This window comes from Nylanderia fulva, unplaced genomic scaffold (genome assembly GCF_048542155.1).
Source record: "Nylanderia fulva isolate GAGA-0341 unplaced genomic scaffold, ASM4854215v1 Scaffold796, whole genome shotgun sequence".
In the NCBI taxonomy this organism is placed as follows: Eukaryota; Metazoa; Arthropoda; class Insecta; order Hymenoptera; family Formicidae; genus Nylanderia; species Nylanderia fulva.
The window spans coordinates 32439-44452 of NW_028190912.1; the positions used below are offsets into that span (position 1 = coordinate 32439).

A 12014-nucleotide genomic window follows, 5' to 3' on the forward strand; every position below is an offset into this window, starting at 1 on the left:
ATTTTAAGTCAGGGACCGGTAGGAAAAGATCTTCCTGTCTCATATACTTCTCAAATTCTAAATACCGCGGAACAAAATTATTCAACAATTGAAAAGGAATGTCTAGCCATCATATATTGTATTAGCCATTTCAGACCCTATTTATACGGAAGACTTTTTACTATAATAACAGATCACAAACCTTTAATTTGGCTACATTCCATAAAAGATCCAACCTCCAGACTCTGAAAGTGGAAAACCAAACTAGCAGAATACAATTACGAAATTAAATACAAAAAGGGATCACTAAATAATAATGCCGATGCTCTATCACGGAATCCACCCACGGATTTAGTTTTACCAATATTCGCTTCAGATAATGATGAGTCATCCGATGAATCCATATTTTCTAGTAGACCAGGACCTTCCGTCAGACCAATTGAAACAAATGCTTTAATCCCATACCGAAGTAACAATATCGATAACCCTAACTATATTAACATCACTGAAAGCTATTCCGACTCAGATGATGAAAGCTCTATTCCTAATAACAATAATCACGACTATGCAAATATGTCGGGCGCAAACTCAAATTTAGAATACGATTATGTAGACCCAGCGGCTTCAGAAACCGCACCAATTATACAACCCTCTCCTGAAATTCCAAGTAAAGTAAAAATACGCGAAATAAGAGATAATTTATTAAACCAAAGGGATAATCATGTAATTTTCATAAGTCTAGACGGAACACCTTATGATAAGGGAGCCGAACTTTACTTTATTGCAAACCTTTTGCCCACCTACGAAGAACTTAATTTCGAAAGAGTTAACGTAAAGAGAATCAAATCAAATAATTTAATATCAATTCCAATAAGAACAAACAATCGACTATTAATAGAACCGCAAACCGTAAAAAATTGCATACGCTCTTTATTAGACTGTGTTAATGAATTACAATTAACCTCCTTTAGCATTAGCAAAACACATAAATTCGATGACATTCCCTGGTCATACGTTGTTAACCAATTAAAGAGATTTTTTTACGACACCCGCGTAAATATAACTATTTGCCAAAATTTAGTCGATCATCCTATCCCTACGGAACGCGTAAAATTAATTTCAGAAAACCATGCATCAGCATACGGTGGCCATAAAGGAGTTACGAAAACATTTAATAGACTTCGACCTCATTATTTTTGGAGTACAATGAAACAAGATATTCAAGAATTTATTAAGAAATGTCGCGATTGTCAATTAAAGAAATTAACGCGCGTCAAAACCAAACAACCAATGATCATTACGGATACCCCCGGGACAGCTTTCGATAAAATTTCACTAGACATAGTAGGGCCATTCCCTATCACGAATAACGGAAATAAATATATTTTAACCATGCAAGATTTATTAACAAAATACTCTGTAGCAGTACCATTAAAAGAAGCCACTTCATTAACGATAGCCGACGCTTTCACGAAAGAATTCATTTGCATTTATGGAACTCCCAAAGCTATCCTTACCGATCAAGGTACTAATTTTCTATCAACTTTAATACGCATCCTAACAAAGAAATTCAATATTCAACATTTTAAAACCACTGCTTACCATCCTCAATCAAATGGATCTATAGAACGGTCGCATCATGTACTGGTAGAATATCTAAAAACACAGATTGATAAAGAAGATAACTGGGACGAATATATAAAACTCGCCATGTTCTCTTATAATACCAGCGTTCACGAAGGAACAAAATTTTCGCCATACGAGCTAATATTCGGACGACTAGCCAGATTGCCATCCGCGTATCAACCTATCGAAGAACCTTTAGAACCTACTTATCAAGAATACATAAATACCTTGTTCAACAAATTATATGATATTCGCGAAGAAGCGCGACAAAATCTTATTAGAGCCAAAGAAAGAAGCAAATATTACTATGATCAACGTGTAAATTCTCGACAGTTTAAGACAGGCGATTATGTTTTCTTATTAAAAGAACCGAAGAAAGGAAAATTCTCAGCACATTACATAGGACCCTATAAAATAATAGAAATCCTACCTTCCAACAACGCCAAAATCCTAATCGACCATAAGCCACGGATTGTCCATATCGATAAGTTGAAATTAGCACATATAGAACCAGGTTGAAAAACAATATTTCTAATTTTGGGTTTCAGATGTGTTGGCATCGCCAACCAGTCCATCCAGGACAAACTACAAGTTCCCCACTACATCAGATATTCGCATTCGCAAGCTGCGTAAAGGTATACGGATATCGTAACGTAGTTACTAATTCTGTACGTTGTACAAATTGTTATTCAAGTCTCGATCTAGCCGCACGTTCCTTTTACCAAAAACGATATACTCACGCTGTCGTGATTGGATTAGGTTATCCCGAACCACAGTGTTCTGTATGTTCCCAACTCCTGACAATTTCTAAACCAACACAAAATTGTACAGTCTGCACTAATTATTTAACAAATATAGAACAAGGACTACCCTTCGAATCGCCTCTAATTATTTAAACGTTCCACTAACATAAAAATGTCTTCCAACGATCCTTGCGATCACAACGCAGCAGCCTCTAACACTTATTATGAACATCCCAATATTGTCGAGCTCCACGTCCTGTTACAGAGATTCCCATTAGTAAAGAGAATGATAGAATTTTTTCCTAATATACATAGAGCCAGATGCTATAAAAGCACAATTTATGATGGCTATTGTCAAATTTGTCGCATCACGCGAAGAACCCGATCTGAACCTAAAAACATTCACAATTATCACATCCTTGTTTGCGAAACCGCACCTCCTATTCCATGTCCCAACTGTCGCTACGCTTGCTACAAAATCGAACCCATAACTAATTGCGAAAAATGCTTCTTTACCTATATTCAATACGTAGTAAACGTATGGGAACGCAACGACACCATCAAACACTGGGACGGAAAAGTACCCACCATTATTCATCACCAGCCTACATTATAAAACAACACAATAATAATTATTATTATTTCACTAGATATAAGGACGAATGACCATCGCGTCACATATATATACATATATCTAAAATTATTCATGTATAATAATATATGTATTCCTGATTGCAGGTTCACTATCAGCTCAGAAGCCTATAAGATTATTAAAAATCCCAACGCCAAAATTACAGGTATATTTTAATAATACGATATATGTAAAAATTCCCATTTCAGGAAACCGTCCTAACTAAACAGGTTGTTCAGCATGGAACCCTGTGCATTATTTAAAACCTTATTGCTGTTATTTCTAGTTATATCTTTCATTTTTGTATGAGGTATGCTTTATATAAGTACATTTCATACAAAACTCCCAAGGCTGCATGAGACCCATATCCATGCAGTATTCTAATTAATACACTTTACATTACTACAGATTGTCGTTAACTCGCTCACTGGTAATAACTCGTATTCAACCATTACGTATAACTTCGCGGAAACCTTAACGAATTTAATATTATATAAAAAACATAACATACTACACGCTTGTACATGCCTTAACTCGAAGAAATCGACTCCAGCTTCACCAGTGAACGAGCTAATCAAATAACAAACTTTCGAACAATTTCTATGATTTTTTTTTTTTATAAAAGACACGGGCAGAAAAACTGCAACCGCGCAACCGATACACCTAATTATAAGACACATTGTTCACGAACGCGCTGCGAGAGAAAGGATCGCGCTGCACGAAAGGATGAGTCACCTTTTTGTAAAACAATGACTTTAATAATATCACACACGTATTGACAAAATACTATAACAAACTTATTACAAAACTTTAATTATTTTACAGTGAAATCGGAATCAAAATCAAAGTGCGGAAATCAAAGTAGCGGCGGTCGTCAACGAATTTTTGCGGTGTATTTGATAAGCGGTTTGCGATATGTTTTCACGACGGAAAAGCGATAAAGGCCCCGATTTCGGGCGCGAGCTCTCTCTTATGGGTTTCCGAAGAAAACCCACTTTTTCGGAAAGCGCCAATTATTGCGAGCAATTTGAATTGTGCTCGAGGTGACTCGAGGGCACAGCTCATTATTGGCCGCTTTTTTAAGATGCGCAACGAACTCGCGTTTTGCCATGCGCGCGCGGCCGCTCGCTATTTCTAATTGGTGATCGAGGCCGCGTGGCAATTTTGCGCATGCTTGTACCGCGAAAAGTATCCGGTAAAACGGTTGCGAAACTGCTAATTGTTTGTGTGTAAAGAATGTTTTTTAGATGACAAGTTTAATTTCTGACAGGTTTTTTACCGTGACAAACATACAAAACGACCGTGACTTTTGTTATTGACGCGAATGGAAAATTCTAGAATTTACAAAAGTTTTACTTAACATCTCAAACATTCCCGCCCGCCTTGTCGCAACGTGACAAAGATTGGTGGTGGTTCCGGCGCGGATCGCATTCCGATAGCGATCGATGGTGGGGCGGGCGCGCCGGCGCAGGCGAAATACACGTGGTGATCGCGTGGTGTGAATCGATCAGCTGAGCCGATGAGAGCACGTGGTAAACGCGTGGTGTGAAATAATCAGCTGATCCGGTGACAACGCGTGGTTGATGTGAACGGCGAGTGTGTAATGCAGTGAGCGGTGATAACGAAATAATTTTTTTCCTTTTGTGCGGTGGTGGATGAGATGAGTGACGAGCGACAGATGCTATGATGCATGAAGTGATGATTGTGTGACGTTACGAAGTGTCAGTGTGCGGTGTAGGTGCGTCGTTCACGCCCGGGAGGAAAACAAGCTTGACGAGTGGGCGCACAAGCTCGGACGTGGCCGTTCGGATTGACACCACGCGTACAATCCCATCGTCCCCGGGGTGAAGTCGCGATATGCGAGCCAGTGGCCATCGGCTCGGTGGGGTGAGCTCGGAGCGCACGAGACAGAGGTCACCGACGTGGGGTGCAGCTTCTCCCTTGAGCCATTTGGTGCGTGAGGCTAGTCCGTGCAAATATTCGGATGACCATCGCTGCCAGAAGTGATCCCTCATCTGCTGCAAATGACGCCAGCGTGACAAGGTGGGTACCGTCTGCCCTGTCAATGACGGTTCCGGCACAGCAAGTAGCGGCGCCCCGACGAGGAAGTGACCGGGGGTCAACGCAGAGACGTCCTCTGGGTCATCTGAGAGTGCCTGCAATGGACGAGAATTAAGACAAGCTTCGATCTGGGCGAGGAGTGTGCTCAGCTCCTCGAACGTGAGGGTGGTCTCGCCGATCACCCGACGGAGGTGGAACTTGGTCGACTTCACTGCAGCCTCCCAAAGACCACCAAAGTGCGGGGCCGCTGGCGGGTTGAAGTGCCAGCGGATTCCTTGAGCGGTGGCGGCAAGGACGATACGATGACCTTCGGCTGTCGCTGCATCAAAGAGACCTCGCAGCGTACGATCTGCCCCGATGAATGTCGTGCCGCAGTCGCTGTAGATCTCAGCACAGAGGCCCCTGCGGGAGACGAAGCGGTGCAGAGCGGCGATGAAAGCCTCGGAGGTGTAGTCGGAGACGACCTCCAAGTGAGTGGCCTTCGACCAGAAACAGATGAAGACTGCGATGTACCCTTTATGCGCACGGTGTCCACGTCCCTTGCTGGTCCGAAGGAGGATGGGTCCTGCGTAATCCACGCCGGTGCTGAGGAACGGTCGGGTTGGCGTTACTCGGTCCCGAGGAAGGTTACCCATCTGAGGCTGTGGCGTGGCAGCACGCCATCGAGTGCAGGTAACGCATCGATGTAGCTGCTGCTTGACGGCGGTTCTTCCTCGAGGCACCCAGAAGCGCAGGCGGAGCAGGCCGAGTGTCAGCTGCACACCCCCGTGCAGTGTTCGTCGATGGCAGGAATCGATCACCAGCCGAGTCAGCCAGGATGCCGCCGGGATGATCATCGGATGTTTCTCGTCGAGCGGAAGTTGAGAGTTTTTGAGACGTCCTCCGACGCGCAGTACGCCTTGATCGTCGAGGAACGGACTCAACTTTACCAGGTGGCTTCGCGGTGGAGTAGTGCGTCCAGCAGAGGCCGCGGCTACGTCCGTCGGAAAATGGAGCGCCTGCACCACTCGCAGCCATCGAAACAGCGCGGAGTCCAGCTCGTCAGGCTGCAATGGACGGCCAGGTCTGGCGTCACGTCTCACCGGGTTGAGCCATCGACGACACCACGCAGTGACTCGCAGCAGCCGTTGCAGCGTCGGGAACCGCAGAAGAAGGTCCGGTTCGGTAATGACTGGCGCCTTGACTACCAGGCTGGTGACTCGTTGCTCAGGGAGGTCATCCTCTGGGACGTCGATGTCTGCACCAGGCCAGGCAGCCTCGTCTCCTGACAGCCAGGTAGGTCCTGTCCACCACAGTTTATGATTGCGTAAGTCCTCAGGTGTAACACCACGCGATGCACAATCTGCAGGGTTTTCTCGTCCGGCGACGTGTCTCCAATGAGCGTCTGGAAGCAGGGTCTGGATCTGCGACACTCGGTTGGCAATAAAGGTCTTCCAGCGGGTGCAGTGTCCGCGAATCCAGTGAAGAGTGACCTTGGAGTCGGACCACAGGTGCACCGGCGTAGCAGCCAAGCCGAGGGTAGTGCGTACATGCAACATGAGCGTGGTGAGTAATGCGGCGGCACAAAGCTCCAATCGAGGTAACGACACCTGCTTGACTGGTGCGACCTTCGATTTTGCCATCAGCAGATTAATTGATGTCTTCTCTGTTGCAGCGTTGCGGATGTATACGACGGCGGCGTATCCTCGCTCCGATGCATCGGCAAACCCATGGAGCTGCAGTTGCGACTGGTCATCTCCGGTGCTGAGCCAACGATCCACACGGATGTGATCCAGCAACGGAAGTTGATTCAGCAGTTGTCTCCAGCGGTGTGCGTCCTGATCAGGCAGCGGAGAGTCCCAATCCAGCCGTTGAAGCCACGTAGACTGGATCAGAATTTTGGCTCGGATGACGACAGGCGCTAGCCAGCCCATCGGATCGAATAGTCGAGCTGTCTCGGCCAAGACTCGTCTCTTCGTGAGGTCGGTGGTTGAACGCGGACGTATGGTGAAGGAGAACCAATCCCCTTGAGGATGCCATCGAAGACCCAGGGTGGCGTGGCTCTCTCCTTCCCACGAGCGCGGTCCGCGTTGAAGCCGATGTTCCGGCGGAATTCCGGTGAGCACCTGCTGGTTGTTGGCAGCCCACTTTCGCAAAGGAAACCCGCCCGCCATGCAGAGACTCTGTAGTTCCTGTTGGAGTTTGATGGCATCCGCCAGGCTGTCAGCACCGGTGACCACGTCGTCGACGTAACAGTCTTGTCGCAGCGCCCTGACTCCGCGTGGATATCGTGCCTCTTCGTCTGCAGCAAGTTGGTGAAGCGTCCTGATGGCGAGGAAGGGTGCGCACGCCAGTCCGTAGGTCACGGTCTTCAACTCGTACTCGCAGATGTTGTCTGAGCTGTTGTGGCGCCACAGGATGGTTTGCAGGCGACAATCCTCCGGATGAACAAGAATTTGTCGGTACATTTTCTCGATGTCCGTGACGAAAACGTACCGATGCCAACGCCAACGGAGTAAGACGTCAGCGAGTGCTGGCAAGAGGTTAGCTCCAGTGAGGAGGTGAGAGTTCAGCGACTCTCCGGACCGTGTGCGTTGGGAGCCGTTGAACACAAACCTGAGCTTCGTGGTCGTGCTCGACTCCTTGAGGACCCCGTGATGCGGTAAGTAGCACCTGGGACCAGAACCTGTCGTAAACGTACTAACCTTCTCCATGTGTTGCAGGTTTTCGTATTCATCCATGAAGTCTCGATAGAGATCACCGAACCGAGCATCACGGGCTCCCTTCCGCTCCATCGCTTCCAGGAGGCGCTCTGCAGGTCGACGAGTCTCGCTGAGTGATGTCGGCGGTGAGGCAAATGGCAGCCTTACCACGTATCTTCCACTGGATGTGCGTGTGATTGTGCGCACATAGAGGTCCTCGCATCTGGCTTCGTCGGCGGTGAGCACGATCCCAGCTGCTGGCTCGCGTTCCTGCTCCCAGAATCGTCGCACCAGGTCAGCAAGGTCGTTGTCGGCGGTGCACTGAAACGTGCGGCGATGTCCGTCGGTGACTGCTGAGTCGTAGCCTCCGGACAGGATCCATCCCAAGCTGGTCTGCTGGGCGATCGGCATGCGTGAGTCGCCCTTGCGAAGGCCTTCCTCAAGAATCAACGAGTAGACCTCTGCACCAAGAAGTAGCTCCGCAGGGTCGTCATCCAGGTACCGCGGGTCGGCCAACCGGAGTCCTTGGATGTGAGGCCAGCTGCAATTCTCGCGTTGAGCGGTGCCTTGTTGTAGTGAGATGCGAGGCAACACAAAGGCGACCACGCGAAGCTCGGTGTTGGTCACGTCGGATGCTGATGTCCAGGGTGACCTTGCCACGAGCCGATCCAGAGCGAGTCCCTCCGATGCCAAAGATGGACAGATTCGTTGAAGCTCGAGGAAGACGAAGGCGTTGAGCCAGCGCTTCAGAGATGATGGACACCTCGGAGCACTGGTCGATCAAGACTCGAACCTCGTGTGGTGATCCGTAGCGGTCCGCGACCTTGACGCGGGCAGTTGCAAGAAGGACGGCCTTGTGACTCTCACATTGCCGTGAGGTGGCCAGTGTGGTGGCAAGTGAAGTGGCCTCAGCGGACGGTGATGACGTGGATGCCCCGTGCAGCATGGTGTGGTGTCGTGCGTTGCAAGTGAGGCAATTCTTCTTCGATTGACACCGTGACAAGAAGTGATTGCCCAGACAGTTGAAGCACAGTCGGTTGGTCTCCACGAATGTTTTCCGTTCGACCGCGGTCTTGGCCTTGAACTCCTTGCAGGTCATCAGTGTATGTTTTTCACGACACAGTGCACAATGAGGCGAATCTGTGCCTTGATGTCTGGTGACGTGCGCTTTGGCGAATCGCGAATGCCTCTCCAGGTCCTTTTGTGACACTCCTCGGTCGTGCAGCGTTGAGGGTCAATACCCGTCGACTAATAAAGTCGAGAAGTGCCTCGTTCTGTGGTGGTTCGGTGGAGTCTGACGTGGCTGACTCCCATTCGAGACGAGTGCGGGCGTCGAACAATTCGATGACCAGGTGATTGAACAGGTCCATTCCGTGCGAGTTGATAGGACGTCCAATACTCTCCTGTGCATTGATGGCGGCGGTGACAGCGTTGTGGATGCGGCTCAGCTCCTCGGCGGTATCTCCCTTCATCTTTGGCACGGCGGTAAACGTGGCAAAGTTGGAGCGGATTAATTCTCTTTTGTTGTCGTAATGCTTGTTCAAGATTGCCCAAGCGCGATCGTAATTGTCACTTGTGACAGGTAGTGATCTTATCAATTTTTCAGCCTGACCTGTCAAACACGAGCGGAGGTGGTGAAGACGCTCGATGTTTGAGATGGAATTGCTGCTCACCACGGACAGGAAGAGATCACGAAACGACGGCCAATCAGCGTAGGCGCCAGAAAACGGCGGCAACTTGATGCGCGGCAGCGACGACCTTGATGCGACGTCGACGGATGGAGATACGTTTGGCTTCCGGAAATGTTCAGCGTAGCCATCCAGGATACTGCGTTGTGCCACGTAAAGATTTTCAGTATCTCCATGCAACTCCGACTTGAAGTATTCGCTGTCACTAAACTTCTCTTTCAGAGCCGCGCGAATGAGATCATGCTGGGCCTCAAATTTCGTCCACAGCTGATCTAGGATCCTGATGCGTGTGGATACGGCACTGGCGGTGATGTTGGTCGTGCCCAGCTTCTTCAAGTATTCCACGGAGCGTGAAATACGGACTTGGACCTCACGTTGGCAATCGATCAAGGTGTTCACATCCATGTCGAACTACGAGCTCACTGACCGCACCAAGAGACACGTTCACAAACTTGCGGGTGCCGGCACGATGTATCCGGCTCGAAGGACCAAAAATATGTTCACGAACGCGCTGCGAGAGAAAGGATCGCGCTGCACGAAAGGATGAGTCACCTTTTTGTAAAACAATGACTTTAATAATATCACACACGTATTGACAAAATACTATAACAAACTTATTACAAAACTTTAATTATTTTACAGTGAAATCGGAATCAAAATCAAAGTGCGGGAATCAAAGTAGCGGCGGTCGTCAACGAATTTTTGCGGTGTATTTGATAAGCGGTTTGCGATATGTTTTCACGACGGAAAAGCGATAAAGGCCCCGATTTCGGGCGCGAGCTCTCTCTTATGGGTTTCCGAAGAAAACCCACTTTTTTCGGAAAGCGCCAATTATTGCGAGCAATTTGAATTGTGCTCGAGATGACTCGAGGGCACAGCTCATTATTGGCCGCTTTTTTAAGATGCGCAACGAACTCGCGTTTTGCCATGCGCGCGCGGCCGCTCGCTATTTCTAATTGGTGATCGAGGCCGCGTGGCAATTTTGCGCATGCTTGTACCGCGAAAAGTATCCGGTAAAACGGTTGCGAAACTGCTAATTGTTTGTGTGTAAAGAATGTTTTTTAGATGACAAGTTTAATTTATGACAGGTTTTTTACCGTGACAAACATACAAAACGACCGTGACTTTTGTTATTGACGCGGATGGAAAATTCTAGAATTTACAAAAGTTTTACTTAACATCTCAAACACACATATATAGTTATAACATACACACTTATGCGTTAGCGCGCACTTGTACCTGTACATATAATAGTACATACATATATATATATGTCCATGTGCGAGTCTAAAACGAACGTGGAAAATAACGACAGTAAAATCATATACCTTATACTATTTGACTGTTAGAAGATTCATCGCGCACCGTTATCACTTCGAATGACAGGACCGCCTCCGCACGTGCACATATATATATCTATGAACATACGCGTGTGCAAACGCATACACACGTACATACTAAATAACTTCTATATATATATAAAAAAAATATACTTAATTTAGTAAACTAGTCCGATTGTGCGTTACAGCTTGTCATGATGCTAGGAATTATTCTAATACTCTCCGTTAAAACTTCATTCGCCCTGATTGGATTTGATTGTGGTGGACAGCATCTCAACATCACCGCCGTTTCTCTCTTAGATGTTGGAGAATGCAATCTCCATCATCAAACTCCTAACTCTACAGAAACTTATATACAATTATTGCAACTTTCAGAATATAATTACGCAGAAGTTATACAGTGCAAACTAGAAATATCTCGCACGATATATTATTGTGGCATGCATTCGCACATCTCAGTCGTCTTTAATGGAAAAGCAGATTATGTCCAGGAAACCGGATATTCACAATGCTTGCGAATGTTTCAAGATGGCACTACGTCCCTGGGACCTACTCACTTAATTAGTGGACTCAAAATCAATCAAACTTCCTATCGCAGCCTTACGCTGGCCGGCGAATTAAAAGCCGACGGAACATATAAGGGTACGCAATACTCTGACCCTTACGGCACATGGGATAACGTAATTGTTCAAGCAGTTGCGAAAATCTTACTCAAATCATCTTATGTGCCGGTACAACTCGAACACGGGAAAATCAAGTTAAGGTCAGGAACCATCTGCACACTGGCCGATAGCTTCTGTTTGGACTCTGACGACGGTTATACTTTTTGGAAACCAGTACCAATGAAATCCTGCAACTTCAATCATTTACTAAACGTGCACCTCTGAGATGACTTGCGAATGTACCTTCTGACAGGATATAATTTCTAATGTGTACTGTGGAATTAGCGTTTTGCTAATAGGTGGTAGGATACAGGGTTACATACATATATAATTAAGCAGTAATATAATAAAATACATTAATATATATATTTATAATGCAAGTACAATAGGTTAAATAAGTATGCGATATTGGTTAAATAATATTGAGTAGTATCGAATAAAATATAATATATGTCAACGATTGCAACGTAGACGTGTGCGGATGCAATTAATAAATTGAAATAATATTAGGAATACAGAGTAATATATGGCTTACGTCTATATTCAAGATTCAGAGTTCAGAGTGTAATGTAAATTTAAAATTTAAAATTTAAATTTGGGTTT

At 46.4% G+C, this 12014-nt stretch overlaps 1 protein-coding gene across 1 annotated transcript; it reads right to left on the minus strand.

Annotated features, from left to right (window-relative positions):
• Positions 1 to 4691: 4691 nt before the first annotated feature.
• Positions 4692 to 5876, minus strand: LOC146720046 (uncharacterized). The gene has a single exon (XM_085489103.1). It carries the CDS (start codon positions 5874 to 5876, stop codon positions 4692 to 4694), a length of 1185 nt encoding a protein of 394 aa, XP_085345229.1.
• Positions 5877 to 12014: the final 6138 nt, after the last annotated feature.

What these genes read in the sequence shown, in the direction of transcription:
- LOC146720046 (XM_085489103.1), bottom strand. Translation starts at nt 5,876, where the DNA reads ATGATCATCCCGGCGGCATCCTGGCTGACTCGGCTGGTGATCGATTCC.